This window comes from Hippoglossus stenolepis, chromosome 7 (genome assembly GCF_022539355.2).
Source record: "Hippoglossus stenolepis isolate QCI-W04-F060 chromosome 7, HSTE1.2, whole genome shotgun sequence".
In the NCBI taxonomy this organism is placed as follows: domain Eukaryota; kingdom Metazoa; phylum Chordata; class Actinopteri; order Pleuronectiformes; family Pleuronectidae; genus Hippoglossus; species Hippoglossus stenolepis.
Window position 1 is genome coordinate 15,742,137 of NC_061489.1, and position 20,750 is coordinate 15,762,886.

Genomic DNA, 20,750 nt, shown 5'->3' on the forward strand with positions numbered 1-20,750 from the left:
AACCAGTCATAAAGCTCTACAGCAACAAAAGGCAGTTTATTAAAGTCTGATATATCGGAAGCAGCATATAGGAGTTGTAATGCTAAATAGACTATAGGTCATTATCCTACATAAAGACTAAGGTTATTGTAGTATGTTCTTTTATCTTTAAAATAACTTTAATTTAGAGAGCGATTTGTGAAGAATGTGAGTTTATTTCAGCGTCAAATATTCAGTTGCATGTGAGTAGTAAATACTTGTGACAAAAAAGCCGTCTTGCTCATTTATGTGAAATGAAAGAAATGTAATAATATAAATCTCAATATATGATACTTGAAAAAATGGCATAACAAATCCAGTCCCTCGAGGACAGACAGACAATAAATCATGAGAAAACTCAAATAATCTTGGTTGTAAATGTGCATATAGAAGATTATTTTACTCTCTCCTCACCTGCTGGCTCTCAAAGGTCCAGGTGCTGTCCGGTAAAGACGCATCCAGGACACTGATCACCTCCTTAAAGTCAGTGGTGCTGCTGGGCTTAATCATAGTGAAGTCACTGTACTCGGACATTGGAGACATACAGGACCTGAAGGACTGACTCTGAGACAACATGTCTCCTCCCAGGACCTCCACGTACTTTATGGGTCCATCAGTGTTGAGCTGAATCTGCAGGTTTCTGTTGGGGTTCTTGTAACCATCATAGTCACCCTGTGTCATGCAGCAACTACCGCTGCTTCTGCTGCTCCTGATGCATTTAACCGCTAAGATGAGAAAAGTCACCACAGACAGCACGGACACCGAGGCCAGGAGAAGAATCAAATACAAGGTGATTCTCCCAGTTTTCTTGCTGGGCTCGGTCACTTTCTGTCGGAGGTCTAAGATGGGCTCATGGAGGCCGTCCTCCAGCAGGATGGACACCGTGACGGTGGAGGACTGGACCGGTCCCCGTCGTCCTTGATCTCTATAAGCAGCCTCTGAGAGGAGTCGTCCTGCTCGGACACAGCGCGTTTAGTCCTCACCTCCTGTGTACAGATTGACAGTGAACAGAGAGGCGTCTGTGGCCTCCGCCACTTTGTGGGAGATCCAGGCGTTATGGCCCGAGTCCGCGTCCACGGCCGTCATCTTAGTGACCAGGTGACCCGCTTTAGCGGAGCGGGGCATCCTCTGGTGAGAGAAGGAGCCCAGGGCAGCGGAGGAGATAAGCAACGGGGGGCGTTGTCGTTCTGGTCCAGGATAAAAACATGGACGGTGGTGTTGCTGCCGAGAGACGCAGAGCCCTGATCCTTTGCCTGAACCTGAATCTGAAACACCTTCAGTTTCTCATAGTCAAACGAGTGCATGCTGTAGATGCTGCCGTTATCTGAGTTAATGTAAACATACGATGAGACAGAAACGTCCTGCACTTTAGAGTCCAGTATAGAGTAAGAGATTTTAGCGTTTTCACCAAAATCCAGGTCAGAGGCTGATACTGAGTACAGTATAGATCCTGGTACCCCATTCTCCTTTAAATACACATTATAGGAGGGCTGAGAGAATACAGGAGGGTTGTCATTCACATCAGTGATGCTGACAGGAATAATTTTCTTACTGGATAGAGGAGGAGAGCCTGAGTCAGTGGCTGTAATTTCAATATTATATTCTGAGAAACTCTCTCGGTCTAAAGCAGCACTGGTTACCAGTTCATAATTATTAGAAAATGAGGGTTTTAGAGTGAAATGAGAACCTTTGGGTAAACGCAAATTCACTTTACCGTTATTACCGGAGTCAAGGTCTCGTGCACTGATCAATGCCACCACTGTGCCACTTGGTGCGTCTTCGCGAACAGGCACGGGTTTTGAAGTCAACACAATATCTGGCGCATTATCATTTATGTCCTCCACATCCAGCTGCACACGACAGTCACCCTCCATTTCAGGGACGCCTTTGTCTTTAGCAGTTATATCGATCAGGTAAGATTTAGAAGTCTCATAATCTAATAAACCTTTTAAAACGATGTCACCTGTCATATCATTAATTTCAAATGTTGATAACACAAAGTCTGGAGTGCGGGACCCGAAAGAATATTTCACTTCACCATTTAGACCATCGTCAGCATCTTTGGCTGTGAGTTTGATGACAAATGTCCCTTTGGTGCTGTTCTCTTTTAAAGAAACTTTATATTCATTTTCGTTAAATACTGGAAAATTATCATTAATATCAAGTACAGTAATGGTGATCTTACAGGTTCCAGACGTGACCGGGTTTCCTCCATCTAATGCTGTCAACAGCAGGTGATGGAGAGCATTCTTTTCCCGGTCTAATGTTTTTTCTAACACTAATTCCGGGACCGCTTTTCCATTTTTAGTTTCTTTAAACTTTAGAGAAAAATAATCGTTTTTGCTTAGCGAGTAGGTTTTCAAAGAATTGCTCCCAACATCAGGGTCCTCTGCGCTCTCCAGAGGAAAACGTTTGCCGAGCGCAACGGATTCTGGAATTTTAAGGTTAATCTCCTGTGTTAGAAAACGAGGAGAATTGTCATTTATGTCTCTGATTTCCACTTCAATTCGATGCGACCGCAAAGGGTTTTCAACAACTACTTGCAGAGGTAGAACACAGCTGGCGCTTTGTCCACATAAAGCCTCTCTGTCTATTCTGTCATTCACCACCAGCTCGCCCTTCCCCGCATCCACAGTGAAATACTGCTTACCAGCCTCAGAGGCGACTCGCAGCTTGCGATCAAAAATCTCAGATAGTCCCAAACCAAGATCTTTGGCTAGATTTCCTACCACAGAGCCCTGTTTTAGTTCCTCCGGGATGCTGTAACGAGTCTGTGCGTCTGTTATACTCCACAAGAGAAAGAAGTGATGCCACCAAAGCGCCTGCCATCTCCAGTCTCGGTATCCTATTCTCTTTGTCATCCTCGCTCCGTTATAACACACTTATTCCAAACGAGATATTCTTCATAACGATGCTGGAATCCAACAGAGTAGGAAATACTCCCAAAGAAAAATGACCACGTCGTCTAAACATGGCTGAAAGCTGAAATGCATATGTTTAAATCTTTAAAAAAAACGGGAGCTCATTGCTGTCTCTCCCCGAGCTCGTTGCATTGTAAGTGTTAAAGCGCCGAGGCTGCATGGGGGCAGGGACTAGATTGCTTTGTACAGTTCTGAATCCTATTGGTGCACAGCATCCATGTCCAACATCCAATGAGAGAGAGACTGATCGACACTGCTGTAGAGGCAGCCTCAATCTGATTCTGAGCTCTCATGGGGGATTATAGCAAATATTTGTAAATGCCAAATAACATGGAACCGAAATATTATTAATAATAAAAATAAATCCTGCCACTAAAAATCTCAAAGACACAGATAAAGATTTGAAAGAATAACAGTAATGTAGTTTCAATACAGAGTAAGTAAATCCTCACAAAATATATCCACTATATTACTGAGACGCTGTCCACTGTGGTGGTGCTGAATTATTCAAGTGTGCATGTGTAACACTAACTCGTTGCATTCCTTTAACACAGTTGTTTCAAACGTTTCTGCACAGGTTTAATGTATGTTACTTGCCTTTGAAGTCAGTTTTTATGATAGACAATGCGTAAAAGGTGTGATGAAAATAATATACAGCCAGGATGGATGGACGTAGGCATATAGATTTGTTTTGAAAGATTTACTTCCACACAAAACACGTTTTGACAAAGTATTTGTTTTGCTAAGTAAAAAAAGCCATGGCATTTAATTTTCATTATTAGAATGAAATGCTGTCATCTGCTCACCTGCTGGCTCTCAAAGGTCCAGGTGCTGTCGGGTAAAGACGCATCCAGGACACTGATCACCTCCTTAAAGTCAGTGGTGCTGCTGGGCTTAATCATAGTGAAGTCACTGTACTCTGACATTGGAGACATACAGGACCGGAAGGACTGACTCTGAGACAACATGTCTCCTCCCATGACCTCCACGTACTTTATGGGTCCATCAGTGTTGAGCTGAATCTGCAGGTTTCTGTTGGGGTTCTTGTAACCATCATAGTCACTCTGTGTCATGCAGCAACTACCGCTGCTTCTGCTGCTCCTCATGCATTTAACCGCTAAGATGAGAAAAGTCACCACAGACAGCACGGACACCGAGGCCAGAGAGAGAATCAAATACAGGGTGATTCTCCCAGTTTTCTTGCTGGGCTCGGTCACTTTCTGTCGGAGGTCTAAGATGGGCTCATGGAGACCGTCCTCCAGCAGGATGGACACCGTGACGGTGGAGGACTGGACCGGTTCCCGTCGTCCTTGATCTCTATAAGCAGCCTCTGAGAGGAGTCGTCCTGCTCGGACACAGCGCGTTTAGTCCTCACCTCCCTGTGTACAGATTGACAGTGAACAGAGAGGCGTCTGTGGCCTCCGCCACTTTGTGGGAGATCCAGGCGTTATGGCCCGAGTCCGCGTCCACGGCCGTCATCTTAGTGACCAGGTGACCCGCTTTAGCGGAGCGAGGCATCCTCTGATGAGAGAGGAGCCCAGGGCAGCGGAGAGAGTAAGTAAATGACAGCGGGGCGTTGTCGTTCTGGTCCAGGATAAAAACATGGACGGTGGTGTTGCTGCCGAGAGACAGAGCGCCCTGATCCTTTGCCTGAACCTGAATCTGAAACACCTTCAGTTTCTCATAGTCAAACGAGTGCATGCTGTAGATGCTGCCGTTATCTGAGTTAATGTAAACATACGACGAGACAGAAACGTCCTGCACTTTAGAGTCCAGTATAGAGTAAGAGATTTTAGCGTTTTCACCAAAATCCAGGTCAGAGGCTGATGCTGAGTACAGTATAGATCCTGGTACCCCATTCTCTTTTAAATATACATTATAGGAGGGCTGAGAGAATACAGGAGGGTTGTCATTCACGTCAGTGATGCTGACTGGTATAATTTTCTTACTGGACAAAGAAGGAGAGCCTGAATCAGTGGCTGTTATTTCAATGTTATATTCGGAGACATTTTCTCGATCTAAAATACCTCTGGTAACCAACGCATAATTTTGTGAAAACGATGGTTTTAGTGAAAATTGACATTTCTTGGGGAGCTGTAATGTGACTTTACCGTTATCACCCGAGTCCAGATCTCGGGCACTGATTAAAGCTACTACGGTGCCGTCAGGAGAGTTTTCACGCACTGGCTTTGGATGAGAGGTGAGTATTATTTCTGGGGGGTTATCATTAACATCTAAAACATCAACATGGACAGTACAGTGCCCCTCCATTCTCGGAATGCCTTTGTCTTTCGCACTTATGTCTATTTCATAATTTGCAGTTGATTCGTAATCCAAATTTCCTTTTAGAAATACTGTTCCTGATATTTGATCAATACCGAAAACGGAGAGAACAGCATCCGATGTGTGCGCTCCAAAAGAATACTCTATTTCTCCGTTTTGACCATCATCCATATCTGAGGCTTTTGTTTGTACAATTATTGCACCTTCCGCAGCATTTTCATTAATAGTTACTTTATACAATGCTTTCTCAAAAGCTGGAACGTTATCGTTAATGTCAAGGACTTTAATTGTTACTTGAGAGGTGCCTGATCTCAGTGGGTTGCCTCCATCTAGAGCTGTCAACAAAAGCTTATGAACAGCCTTTTTCTCTCTATCTAAAAGTTTTGCTAAAATCAATTCAGGGACTTTTCTTCCACCGGCAACTTCTTTAACTCTAATACTGAAACATTCGTCTTTACTGAGAGTGTATGACTTCAGCGAATTACTGCCGACATCTGGGTCGATAGCGTTTTCCAGAGGGAATCGAACACCGACCACTGTAGATTCAGCAATTTCCAATGTGATATCATTTGATGGGAATCTCGGCGAATTATCATTAATGTCTTGTATTTCAACCTCGACGCGAAACAGTTGTAACGGGTCTTCAATTACAACCTGCAGAGGCAGCACACAGCTGGCGCTTTGTCCACATAAAGCCTCTCTGTCTATTCTGTCATTCACCACGAGCTCGCCCTTCCCCGCATCCACACTGAAATACTGCTTACCAGCCTCAGAGGCGACTCGCAGCTTACGGTCAAAAATCTCAGACAGTCCCAAACCAAGATCTTTGGCTAGATTTCCTACCACAGAGCCCTGTTTTAGTTCCTCCGGGATGCTGTAACGAGTCTGTGCGTCTGTTATACTCCACAAGAGAAAGAAATGATGCCACCAAAGCGCCTGCCATCTCCAGTCTCGGTATCCTATTGTCTTTGTCATCCTTCCTCCGCTAAAAGTCTTTAATTCCAACCGTCGTGATGTGTAGAAAAATCTTGGAATCCATCATCGCAGGTATTATTCCCACAGAAAATGTTTCACAAATTACTGACCATGCAAATAAGCCGAAATATACACATTTCGTATTCTACAACAAGAGCTCATTGCTCTCTCTTCTACCTCTTTGCAGACTAAACGTTACAGCGCCGAGGCTGCATGGGGGCAGGGACTAGATTGCTTTGTACAGTTCCGAATCCTATTGGTGCACAGCATCCATTTCCACCATCCAATGAGAGCGAGACTGATCGACACTCTTAAAGACGCAGCATTCACTGTGTTTGTGGCTCTTCACTTTAACCACAGGCAGGTATTATAAAACGTGGGAGATGAAAAATAACGTAAATGAAAGACAGAAAATAGATAAATGTTCAACTCTACAGAGAAATCAAATTTTCCTTTCGTCTATTTTGGTTGTATTTTCTGAAAATATTAATAACAACAGGGACAAAACACACATACTTTAATCGTTACGCATGGGTATTATAGTATAGTATTTCGCTCTCCACTATGATGGTGCTGAAGTGTTCAGACGTACGTGTGTGAGACGTGTGGGTTGAATACAATTACCTCATGATTAAGTTCATGGTGTTCTGAACAAACATATCTTTATTTTGTTATTACAGAGATAAATGGCTGTTTTCTGCTCACCTGCTGGCTCTCAAAGGTCCACGTGCTGTCGGGTAAAGACGCATCCAGGACACTGATCACCTCCTTAAAGTCAGTGGTGCTGCTGGGCTTAATCATAGTGAAATCACTGTACTCTGACATTGGAGACATACAGGACCTGAAGGACTGACTCTGAGACAACATGTCTCCTCCCAGGACCTCCACGTACTTTATGGGTCCATCAGTGTTGAGCTGAATCTGCAGGTTTCTGTTGGGGTTCTTGTAACCATCAAAGTCGCTCTGTGTCATGCAGCAACTACCGCTGCTTCTGCTGCTCCTCATGCATTTAACCGCTAAGATGAGAAAAGTCACCACAGACAGCACGGACACCGAGGCCAGAGAGAGAATCAAATACAGGGTGATTCTCCCAGTTTTCTTGCTGGGCTCGGTCACTTTCTGTCGGAGGTCTAAGATGGGCTCATGGAGACCGTCCTCCAGCAGGATGGACACCGTGACGGTGGAGGACTGGACCGGTTCCCGTCGTCCTTGATCTCTATAAGCAGCCTCTGAAGGAGTCGTCCTGCTCGGACACAGCGCGTTTAGTCCTCCCCCTCCTGTGTACAGATTGACAGTGAACAGAGAGGCGTCTGTGGCCTCCGCCACTTTGTAGGAGATCCAGGCGTTATGGCCCGAGTCAGCGTCCACGGCCGTCAACTTAGTGACCAGGTGACCCGCTTTGGCAGGCGGGGCATCCTCTGATGAGAGAGGAGCAGAGCGGCGGAGAGGGTAAATAACAGCGGGGGCGTTGTCGTTCTGGTCCAGGATAAAAACATGGACGGTGGTGTTGCTGCCGAGAGACGGAGAGCCCTGATCCTTTGCCTGAACCTGAATCTGAAACACCTTCAGTTTCTCATAGTCAAACGAGTGCATGCTGTAGATGCTGCCGTTATCTGAGTTAATGTAAACATACGATGAGACAGAAACGTCCTGCACTTTAGAGTCCAGTATAGAGTAAGAGATTTTAGCGTTTTCACCAAAATCCAGGTCAGAGGCTGACACAGAGCACAGTATTTTCCCAGGAGGATGGTTTTCTTTTACATAAACGACATAAGAAGGCTGGGAGAAAACTGGTGGGTTGTCATTCACATCTAATAATTCAACGAGTATTATTTTTTCACTCGATAATGGGGGTTTTCCAGAATCAGTCGCACTGATCTTGACACTATATCGGTCATTTTTCTCACGGTCAAGTGGCCCACTCGTTACTAATGAGTAATGATTAGAGACCGAGGGATTTAACTTGAAGGGATATTTGGAAGAAACGGTTAACCTAACCTTGCCGTTGTCACCTGAGTCTGGGTCTTTTGCACTAATTAAAGCAATAACAGTTCCAATCGGAGAATCTTCAGGAACAGGTGTCGTTAACGACGTCACTATTATTTCAGGAATATTGTCATTAATGTCCACTATTTTAATTTCGATGCTACAATGCCCATCCATTTTAGGATTCCCTTTGTCTTTAGCAGTTATGTCAAATCTGTGCAGAGGGTTTGTTTCATGATCTAAATTTCCTTTAACAGTAATAACTCCGGTAGAAGGTTGAATATCAAATAATGATAAAATGAGATCCGTCGTTTGCTCTGCAAAAAAATATTCAATTTCTCCATTAAGTCCTTCGTCTGCATCTGTGGCTTTAACTTGCAGTATTTGAGTTCCAGGTGCAGCCTTCTCACTGACATTAGCCTCATACACCTGCTTATCAAACTGTGGTGCATTGTCGTTGTTGTCAAGTACTATTACTGTTATTTCTGATGTCCCTGTGCGCACAGGATCTCCACCATCTACAGCGGTGAGGATAAGATTATGTACAGGCAGCTTCTCTCGATCAAGAGGTTTTTCCAGAACTAGTTCAGGAATTTTTCTTCCGTCCTTGTGGTTTTTAATTGTCAATTTAAAATTGTCATTTTTGCTGATGAGATAAGAGCGAACGGAATTTGAGCCGACATCTGGATCCTGTGCACTTTCTAAAGGAAAACGCGCCCCCGGATTTACCAGCTCTGCAATTTTCAGCACTTTTTCTTTCGTAAGAAAACTGGGTGAATTGTCGTTTGTATCCTGTATTTCAATTTCGACTCTATGCAGCTGCAGGGGGTTATCTATAACTAGTTCCAAAGGCAGCAGACATGACGGTCTTTGTCCACACAGTTCCTCCCTGTCTATCCTATCAATCACCACCAGTTCTCCCTTCCCCAAGTCCATATTAAAAAACTGCTTACCAGCTTCAGAGGTTATCCGCAATTTACGTCGATACAGTTCAGATACAACCAAACCCAAATCTTTGGCTAGATTTCCTACCACAGTGCCCTGTTTCACTTCCTCCGGGATGCTGTAGCGAGTCTGTCCATCTATTGTACTCCACAATACAAAGAAATGATGCCACCACAAAAACGCCTGCCATGTGAGCAGTTTGTTCCACATTATTCCTCGTTCCATAAATCCCATATCTTCTCACCACAACTCCAAATTCTCAAATGATTAAGCAGAGAAGGTCTATAATCCAATGCAAAAGCGTCCTTATGCATAACAGTGACGTTCATGCTTTGTGTCTGCATATCCCTCCGCTCCCGTGCAGAGCATTGCAATGGTTATGACGCTGAAGCTACTCGATGAGACGGAGTAGATCTCTTTGTACAGCTCGGGATGTGATTGGTGCAAAAAGCAAACGCGTTTCCACCAACCCTGGTACAGTGAGCATCTACCAAACAGTGACGTAAAAGGATAGTCCATTGAAAAAAATATTCTGGTTTTCATGGCTCCAGAAATGTCATCAGTTACCTACTCATTAAAGTCCCCATCACCTGCAAAGGCTTTAACATTGGGAATAGGTAATAGATGAGTATAAATATCACATCATTATAATAAACTAACAGTATCATCATTACTCATAATGATTTAAAAAATGTGAATTTACGGTCAAGCCTTGAAATATGAATATAAAATCATAAATACCACTCATTTAACATTAATAATATGCATTTAAAAGCCTTCTCATCACCTCATACGGTATTTAAATGTTTATAAAAATATAAATATCATAAAGAAAAAACTATAAAGCACCCATTTTTAATATCAGCTGTAGGTAAAAGATGACTTAAGAAGATTTTCCTTTTCATAAGTGAAAGACTGATCGTTACATGATCACATATATAATAATATGTCTTTATCCATATGTCCTTTATGTGCCTGCATGCATGCACATGCCTCTGTGGCTGATAAGGCTCTTCGTTGCCTTCCTGTGGCGACAGAAAGCCAGTGCAGCCTGAACACGTCATTACGTCTTCACGGCTCCCAACAAGCTTCAGAGAAACAATCCTGTCAGCAGCGAACGTCAGATACCCGTATGAAGGTCTGTAGAGCAAATGAAAAGGGAGGGGGAGCGCAGATGATCTCTCTGTCTCTCTCCCTCTCCCTCTCCCTCCCTTCACATACACACAACATTATTTTACCCAATATACAGACCAGATGCTAATTTTAGTCACAGATAAGGCTGTGTTACACTTGTATATATCAAATCATTCCAAAACGCAATACACCTGTTTTGCAGCAGGCATTATAGGCTGACAAGTAAATTCAAAATAACGTCTAAAACGCCTATTTTCAATACTAAAAACCGAGAAACAATCCGTTCCAATGTAAGTATTTAAATTGTTCTAATTGTTGTGGACAATTAACACAATAAACCTAGTGTCTGCAACAGTCCTCTGCCCTACCTGGATGTGGTCGACAGAGGGAGATGTAGCTGGAGAGGCAGAGAGGGGAGGGGAGGGGGGGAGAGCGAGCTGGAGCTGATTTCAGCACCACGGATGTGGACAGCGCCACACAGGCGGCCAACTGCTGCTGCTGCAGGCTGATGAGAACCGAGAGGAAACAACATCCTCACAGGCTCCTATTGAAGACAGAAGGCAGCTCGACTGCCTCTCTGTTTCTTATCAAACAAGAATAAATACACAACCACATCATTTTCAGACGCTCATCAAGTTTAACTGCTATAAACAGAGCCTGATAATAATTACAATGGGGGAGTTATCTCATGAAACATTTAGAAGAGGACAATTACAAATGTTTATATATTTAAAACAATGCCTGATGCTGAACAGAAACAAAGCTAAAGGAATATCTAAAATATCAATAAAATCCAGCAAAAAGTCAGGATTGCATATAATAAAGCAAAAAGAGAAATTGAAAAAAGCTATAAATAACATATCAACAGGACACTGGAGCGACACTTATGTGAGATCACAATCAGTTTTGCTTGGAAAGTGAGCAAGAGATATTTTATTATGCTTTATTTATTTGACCCCATAGTTTCAATATCCCTTTGGGAAGAAATTGAAAAAGACATGAAAGCACATTCTTTTTTTTAAAGCATTTTTTAAAAACTGAAATGAAGATTTTATTAGGAAATATAAATCCAGATGACAAGTCTTATGTGTACTGACCATGAAGAAAGTGTCAGGTAAATGGAAACAACCTAATCCAGCAAAGCTTAATTTACGAATACTAACTGTAGAGGACATTTTGGACATGGAAAGATCAAGATTTACATAAAAACACAACGAAATTCATCCTATAAGAAAGTATATGTATAAAAAAAGTATATTTTTGATTCAAATCATTCTATATTTTTTTCAGAAATGTTAAAGTAAAGCAAAATCTTGAACAAATGGGTTTTCATATGTACAGTTGACTCTGAAGCAATGTGCTTCTTCTGTCACATATCATTCACACTCACACACCACTGTCAGGGACAATTTAGGGTTAAATCTCATGTACAAGGAGACTTTTGCATGTGGACTGGAGGACCTGGGGATCGAACCACCTACCTTCTGGTTTGTGGACGACCCGTTCTGTCCCCTGAGCCACAGCCACTAAAGCTTACTGTTATTTTAAGATAAGGCAAAAACAATCGATCCATACATTCATTTTTTCTCTATTACTCTTTTTCATTAACAAGATGGAGCATTTTCCACCTCACACTTAGTCACAGGTAAATACCACATCACAGGGCAAATGCACTGCACCCACACAAGACCCCCAGCTGTGTATTTAATGTAATGGCTGCGAGGTGACAGTTATAACTGTGCTAAGACCTTCAAATTGTAAAATACTATGTAGTGAATAGGGACACAGGTTTGTACCCAAACCTGTTTCAGATGAACTGATACTGAGTGACTGGAAAAACAGCCACACACACAATCACCAGTGCACTGTAATACAAAAGACCTTTAAACACTATAAATAATGCCAGGCATACATGATGTTTAGGTTTAGTTAAGACTGCTACATTAGATGTTTGTGTGTTAAACCAGTTGTGTTGTCTTTTTAAGGTCGTAGTATGTTGTGTTAGTGTCTTTGGTCTGCATTAGATCTTCTAACATAGCCTTCATTATAAAGCAAAGGGCAGTTGTGGTGTCCTATTGTTAGATATAGAGGTGTTTCTAATATTCTGTCCAGCCCACTTACATCAGTGGAGGTAGGTTGAATAACAGACACACCTCTGTGTAAATCAATTAAGTTAAACGTCATCACAAAAATGTTCATGGAGGCAGGAATAACTTCAGAGCTGTTGCATTAGACTGTTTTAGTTTCAGCTTGACTGGCAACAATGTATATGATATTTTGCTAAATAAGGATATGATGCAATTCAATATATCAACACCATAAATCCAACTATTATGAAAGGTTGCTTTATGGTGTGATTCATGTTTTAATGAGTGCGATGTCATGCTGTTTTATTGCCTATATACAGTGTATACTGGTCCAGAGTAAGAAATCAAAGGCTAAACTCCAAGATACACTGCTTCTTCATCTGGCATGAGTTACTTTAACATATGGTGCTTCCTGCTAATACTTACTACTAAACCATGTAAGCATGTTAGTAGAGTGAGCTGTCTAACTTCAATTGTAATGAAGCACCGTTTCAGCACCCTGAAAAAAGAGGGAATGCTCAAAAGGGCGAACATACTGATTCAAATGAATCACATATTAAAGTTGCCAGTCTAAAGTTTTAACAAACAATTTGAGGGACTAGTATACAAATTGAATGCACACTTATCAAATGACTCTATATTACTTCCATGTGATGTTGAGTGTAATCCTGCATAACACCTCAAATAAAACAATCACACCCTGTTTTGACCATCCAGCCACTCACACGGTCACTCATGATCTGCTGTCAACACAAGCTCTGTCCATCAGTGCCTGATTAAAGTTATCATCAGTGGTGATAGACGTTCTGTGAGATGTTGTGTGAGGCCTGTGTATGCGTCACTTGTGGAAAATCTGATTAACAGCTTGACTCAGTGCCAATTTGTGATAGTCACCGCTAGAGTTTGTGTAGACTGCGTGGTGATCTGGAGCATGATGTTCAGCTGTACGTGCATCAGTAACGTGTATGAGTTTGTACTGTATGTTTGTTTGTATGTGTCTGTGAACAGTAGGGATTATATTTCTTACCTTATTTGGTGAGTCAGGATATAAAAGGAGTCGGGGAGGAAACAGGAACAACAGCAGACATCAGGGAGAGGGGAGGGGCACATGAAAGAGAAAAACAAGAGAGAAAACATATCAGTTAGACTGGTGGTCAGAAAACAAGAGTCTGGCTTCGGGAAGTACAGCAACCAACATACTTACCATGGGGCCCACATCAAATCGTGTGTGACATAATTCACAAGTCTGTCATTTCTGTTACTTGTGCTTTTAAAGAGGTTGTCTGTCATAATTGTGTTGCTGCGTGTGTAAAGAAATTATTGAAGTAAAAAAATAATGATGTGTTGCATTATCTGTAAGTGCCTTCAATTAGTGGAGCAATGACAAGATTAAATAAAGTATCAGTACATACTGTCAGAAAGAATTTAAGGAAATAGGAAACTAAAACTATTTTTGGTTAAATGTATGCAAATAATAGAACAGTGTAATAGGGTTATTTATGCATAGGGACAATATTATAAGAATTAAATTATATGTTCAACTAATGGACACATTCAGGAGTGATTGACGGATAGAGAGAGAGAGAGAGAGGAAGAGAGAAAGAGAGAATGAGATAGAGACAGTGAGGGAAACTGTTAAAATCCAGACATCCTTGTGAGAGGGAGGACTATTATGACAATGAGCAAAACAAAAATATTAAATTTTTCTTTGAAAAAAACAGCTCAATGATAATATTGTTTAGAAAGACAGAGGCAGTAGCTCTACCCCTGTGAAGAGTGATGGTAATGAATCAGGTTGTTTTCAGGTGACGTTCACAGTCTTGAATCCCAGATTTATACATGTACATATACGTATATAGAGAAAGAGTTTTATTTACATATATGTGTGTGTGTGTATAGAGAACATAATGGATAATAATCAAGTGTATACATACTCTGGTACAATACAACCACTTTAGACTAAACCACAACACTGCACTGCTGCACCAAGCCACTACCCTCATATCAACAGCAGGGGGCCTCTAGGCGATGCCCCCAGACAAATCCATGCCTTATTAATGAGACTCTCTACTCTGTGACCCTGTGTGTGTTGCAGCTGATGTGTCTCTGTGAGATCAATTCTAAGCATGTTTGACAAAGGAAAGCAGTTCCTGCTTTAAAAAAAATAGAGCAGTGTACTTTACTTTAAATAAAAGTGTACATCCTATACCTTGTGTTTCTGCAAATGAAATGATTTTGAGTAAATACATAATATGATACTATTGCTCCAAAACACCCGCACCTACAAAATGAAGCAATCCCTCAGGGAAAGGAGCAACAAAGACACAAACAAAGGATGTCAAGAGGCTGTTTTCTGTCTATTCATTTAACAAAACACAGGAACGTAATAAGAACTTAAATCAAAGGCTACATATTAGTCAATACACTCATCATGGACATGAGTTGCTGAAACAAGGGAAGGCAAAACAAACAGGGCAGCACTGATCAGAATAAATATCACAAGCAGCCATGATCACACCCTCCCCCTCCCTTCTCTCCATCATCATCATCACCACCCCTGGTTTCTGGATGTTGCACCTCATTGCCCAAAGTAGGGGTGTCTCCTGTCCTCCCAGTAACCACAAATACATGGAGCCATCACACATACGAGGCTGCATCTGCTGCTGACCCCCTGTGGCTCATTGGAAATGGTACAGCCCTGCCAGTGAGTCAGCTTGTTGCTATGGCAACACATCCCACCTCGCTTACTTGCATCCCACCCAGCTTCCTGCAAGCAGGCAATGGTGGGCAAAAAAAAGGAACCACATAAAAAAACATGGAGGGTAAAGAAGAAAACAAAGGACAGGGACAGAAATGATGCTGAGACACACAAACACACACTGATAATATGTTCTTCAACTAAAGCACATGCTTATACATGTATTTTAGAGTCTTGTGACGAATGACTGAAAAGTGGTAGATAGAAGATATTTCTTCTTGTCACGAACACAATGACCTACTCAGTGATGAAACGACACAGTTTGGCATTTAATGTCTTTTTATAGACCGAACAAAATGTCCTACATTGAGCAATCTCCTCCTTTTCTCTCTGTCCCTTTCACTCTCTGCTGCAGAGTGGTGCAGCTGGAGAGGGGGAGGGGAGGGATGCAGAAAATGAGATCAGGAGGAAAAAGGAGTACTGTTGGAAACCGAGAGAGAGGGACTGCTGAACAGTGGCCATCCAGTTTGATACAGAGTTAGTGACAGAGTAAATGGAAATCCTCAAAGCAAGTATTCACAGAATTATTACTATAATTAAATTAGGATGCTATAGTTACAATGTTAATACAATCCATGGTAAATAGATATAGGAGGTTGTATAATGTAAATACATTATAATAGAATAATAATTATAATGCAATACATCTCCTATACCAATAGGCAAGATGTCTTTCTAATGAATCACATCAAACATCTTAAGGGTGGAAACAGCAGATATGGTTTGACAGCCCCTGAGAATCACTGTTGCCACTAAATTTGAAGAATTTTAGAAAAGAATAAACATTTTGGTAAAGCCTGTATGTGGATACATTTCACAGTCTTTGTGAGGTTGACAAAACTTGGTCATTGCCCCATATTACACTGCTCCCAGTAATCCGTAGTGTCAGTGTAATCCTTTCCAGAGAATCAACCAGTACAGACTTCCTCACTTCCACCTCTGAGACACAATCCCACATCGAACGACAACATCAAGTTGTCGTAAACATATTTCTGGGTTATCTGACTTCAGGTAAAGAAAGGTCCTTGCAAATTGATACTGTGCTAGTTGTACTGCTGCTGTAAATTCTATTCAGCTGAGGAACAAAATAATATACAGATAGTAAACTAAACTAATAAAAGTATAGTTCTGTTGTCGTACGAAAGGGATCATAATCCCAGATGAATACTATCAAAGAGATGACTTTGTGTTTAATGAGCCACCATCCTGTCGTGATATAAACAACCCTTCTCTGGCAAGAAACATTCTGTTGTGATGCCTCCTTGGTTAAGTTACATGTGAATTTGTAGTTTATAATCTAATTCTAGTGTGGGGATGTACTTGCTGTTATTTTTTCAGTTTCATCTTTGAATGACTAAATCATACATTTATATTAATTGTTTAGATCCTTTAAACTCACTACTACACTGGACTGTACAACTTGATCCTGAATAAATATGTTGAAAGGGATTCCTGTCTCACACTGCAAAGACTGGCACACTCCTCTAACCAGCTACTTATCTACACCTAGTTACAGTAATGATATAAACAATGTAACTGCCATCTCTACATGACCAAGCAATGCATCTGCAATTGTTACACAGAAAATACAGTGACTGAAAACTCTCCCCACTTCCATAACAAAAAACAAAGCAATCTCAACAGTGCCATGTTGTTGAAACTTAAGCAGACTGGATGACTGGACCTTTTTTTGCAAAAAGCAACAAACAGAGGGACAGCACCAAGCAGTACTGAAGTAGTATGTGTTATTTGTATCTGTTAATTGCATGTTTAATGTATCAAAGTATCTCTTTTGTAGTAAGAAGTCACACCCAAAGGTCCCTTATAGGTACGATATCTGGTATATGAACAAAAACAGGATTAGGTGCTGATAAACATCTGTGACAACAACCACATCCTCTCATTCTCACAAACAGTGCATAGTATGTTGATGGGCCCCGCCGGCAGACACATGGGTACACAGCTGCTCACCAGACAGCTTGGCTAAGAAGGTGGAATGCTTGAACGAGAGCTTGGGCCTGTGGGAACCGGGAGGTTCTGTTGCTGATTACAGTTTTGCGGTCAGTAACTGGTTTAATAAACCGACGTTTAGGGGCTTTGTATGAGATCCAAAATGGCTGATGACACATCTGAGGAGGTTTATAAGAAACTGAAAGATAAAAGGGCAACACGCTGATGGGGTGCAGCAAATCAAAGAGACTGAGCCGTAGCTGGTTTCTGTGAGCTTTGACCCCTTTGGCGACACTGTGGTCAAAAGAATTTATGGAACTTGGTATAATGTTCACCGCTATAAACCTGATAACATGAGACCCTGGGGTAAAGCAGATACAGATGTGGGCTAATAATATTGACAGACTGCTTCCAGCGGATGTGGGGTTAACACACTTAACCTAACTTTCTGCTTTGTAGTTTGTCAACCTCTGTTTTCACATGCACACACTGAGCATCATGAGGAATTTATTGCTAACACACACACACACACACACACACACACACACACACACACACACACACACACACACACACACACACACACACACACACACAGAGCGACTGAATGAGGCACACTAGTTGATCTAATGCTTCCTTTGAAACAGGGACTAAACTCATCAAACACACAGCACATGCAGAACAGAACAAGCTCTTCCACACACATGTTTCAATGAAGCTTCATGTGCCCCAAATCTAAACAAACATGTTATTTCCACCAAACGAGAGAGAAGAAAGTTAGTTTGCCCACTCTTTATTTCCCTCACCACAGGTATCATCATAATGACAGGGTTATCTGTGCCCTGTCGACCACACAGTCACTTTTACCACACAACAAACCCTCTGAGGTGGGGATTCTTACAGGAGATCATAGCAGTCACAGACGTGCTCTTCACATTAAGCCTGTGTCCTGATTTCTGACACCCCCTTGTCATTTGTGACATAATGCATGAAGATGTCTCTCTCTCCCTCTCTCTCTTCTCTTTCCTTAATATTCTTTCAAAAAATGTCAGCCCCTCTGAGTCCTTCACAGTGCAGTCAGCAGCCTGACAGGACTCTTTCACATGTAAGACTTCCTGTAGCCCTTTACTTGAGCAGACAAAGAGAGCTGCAGATCAAAATGGCTGCCCTGCATCACCAACACAAATTCTGCACAGGGATGGAGGAGACTGTGCTGGTTACCACGTGGCTCTTCCCCTCCCCCTCCCCCGCTGCCTCTCTCTCTATCTGCTTCTCCATCACGTTGCATCTCTCCCTCGTTCTCCATCTCCCCAGCATCAGTGACCGTTCCCGCTTCAGCTCTACCGCATTTTAAAGCTCTCAATAAACAGTATTGTGTGACCCTTTGCATTTAATCTATTGATTTGCATTGACAGCATCCATCTCTGCTCATTTTCTCTGTGTGCAGCTTTATGCCAATGGGCTGCACTACGTCACGAAGGGAACTAGGTCACTGAAGTAGTGCACTGCATGGTTGTGTGTCTCTATGTGGCAATCTGTGGCAAAGCTTGACCAGGGATGATGCCAAGGTTTTTTTTTTTCATTGTAGCTTTTGTATTGTTCTCTCACACCTCTGCAGCCCATCACACAATGCTCTCTGGCAGGACTATAAAGGGATCTAAACATAGGAAATAAATGGCATTTTTACATTATGTTTCAATGCAAGATATTCAATATAATGCCCAGCAAAAGTACAAATGAATCTTTATGAATATCAAAGAATAGAAGTCAGAGAGAAACAAAGCAAAATATAAACATGAGGGAAATTGTTGCATCGAATAAAAAGAAAAATGCCAAAAAAAGAAACAGAACCTGAGTGATATATTTTAGTGATATTGCCTGTTTTACTTGTATCATTGTGGGCAACGTTGAGCTGATGAAGCAACAGGGAATATAAAGGGAACAGCAAAAAAGAAAGTGTTGATGAGACATATATTCTCAATGTTCCACTATGCTTGATGCAATTTGATATTTGATTCTTAACCCCCGAGAATAACTGTTTGTAGCTCCAACCACAGGATAAGCTGCAAGACATCATAAATCTAAATATCAAACAAGAGACTAAATATCTGTTGACCACCTGTTTGGCACAGTACAACAGTATTGAGAAGACCACTAACTAACTGATGGCACACACAGACACACTCTCACACACACAACATTATAGGAACAAGGGTTTTAATGAATGTGCTGATCTCACCTCTGTGAGAATATTCTCTGACTCTGTTTTGTGTCTTGGCACTGTCCTGGTAGCACTGTGGTCAACAGTCAGAGTGTTCTGACTGAAGGGTCGGGGGTATTTCATATCACTCTTCCGGGAGTCAGTAGTTCCATACACCTCATAGCTAAAGGCCTGCTTGAGGGTACCGGTGCCTACGTCTGCGTAAAGGGGCGGGTAATATGGAATGACTGGAAGATTCCCAGTGGATTTGTAAACCAGGCGCTCGCGTCTCCACCTGTAGATTTTCACTGAGATGATAACCACTACACACGTGATGAAGAGGAAGGAAACTACAGCCAGAGCCAACACTAGGTAAAAAGTCAGGTTGTCGTTGTACTCCTTGTCGTGCGTAAAGTCAGTGAACTCCGACAGCACTTCAGGAAGCTGTCCGCCACCGCCACGTTAACAACGACTGTAGCTGAGCGAGAGGGCTGCCCGTTGTCCTCCACTATCACACTCAGTCTTTGTTTCACTGCGTCTTTATCAGTGACTTGACGGATAGTTCTTATTTCTCCGTTCTGTGAGCCCACTTCAAACAGCGCCCTGTCTGTGGCTTTCTGCAGTTTATAGGAGAGCCAGGCATTCTGTCCAGAGTCCACATCAACAGCCACCACTTTAGTAACCAGATAGCCCACATCTGCTGAACGAGGCACCAGTTCAGCCACCAGAGAGCCACCAGTCTGGACTGGGTACAAAACCTGAGGGGGGTTGTCGTTCTGGTCCTGGATCAGTATTTTCACAGTCACGTTACTACTGAGTGGAGGAGAGCCTCCATCCTGAGCTTTGACTCGGATATGGAAATGTTTCGTTTGCTCATAGTCGAAGGAACGCACAGCAAGTATCTCTCCACTCTCTGCATTCACTGAAAAATAAGAAGAGGCTGACATCCCGTTCAGTTGACTTTCCTCTAGGAAATAGGAAATGCGCGCATTGTTCCCAGAGTCCTGGTCACTGGCTTTGACAGAGAGGAGTGACATGCCAGGTGAATTATTTTCAGGGATGAAAGCATTCACAAATGGTTGTGGGAACATTGGGGCGTGGTCGTTTATATCTGATATCCTTAAATTAATGGTCTTGTTCGTTGAATAAGGCGGTGAACCCTCATCCATTGCAGTTATTGTTATATTATATTCAGGCACAGTTTCACGGTCCAGATCATCATCAGATACCAAACTATAAAAATTAGACGTCGTTGACTTGATTTTAAAAGGTAAATCTGGGCTAATGAAACACTTAACTTGACCATTTTTACCCGAGTCTAGATCTTTTATATTGAGCATAGCTATAACAGTATCTGGAGCCGAATCCTCTGGGATGGGGTTGGAAAGGGAAATTATGCTGATGACAGGGGCATTGTCATTCACATCGGTCACTTCAATTAGAACCTTACTTGTGTCTGTCAACCCCCCTTTATCTGTTGCTCCAACATCAAT

At 42.1% G+C, this 20,750-nt stretch overlaps 2 protein-coding genes and 2 pseudogenes across 29 annotated transcripts in view; all 4 read right to left on the reverse strand.

Annotated features, from left to right (window-relative positions):
• Positions 1-20,750, reverse strand: part of LOC118111996 (protocadherin gamma-A4) — a 268,356-nt gene that overhangs the window by 32,814 nt on the left and 214,792 nt on the right. The window lies entirely within an intron of this gene.
• LOC118112011 (protocadherin gamma-C5) lies at positions 185-3,222 on the reverse strand. Its single transcript, XM_035160986.2, is given in 4 exon segments — positions 185-917; positions 920-1,002; positions 1,004-1,190; positions 1,193-3,222. Coding segments are annotated over 4 exon segments (2,457 nt in total). The 5' UTR covers positions 2,880-3,222; the 3' UTR covers positions 185-417.
• Positions 3,719-6,396, reverse strand: LOC118112013 (annotated as a pseudogene).
• LOC124851142 lies at positions 6,846-9,514 on the reverse strand (annotated as a pseudogene).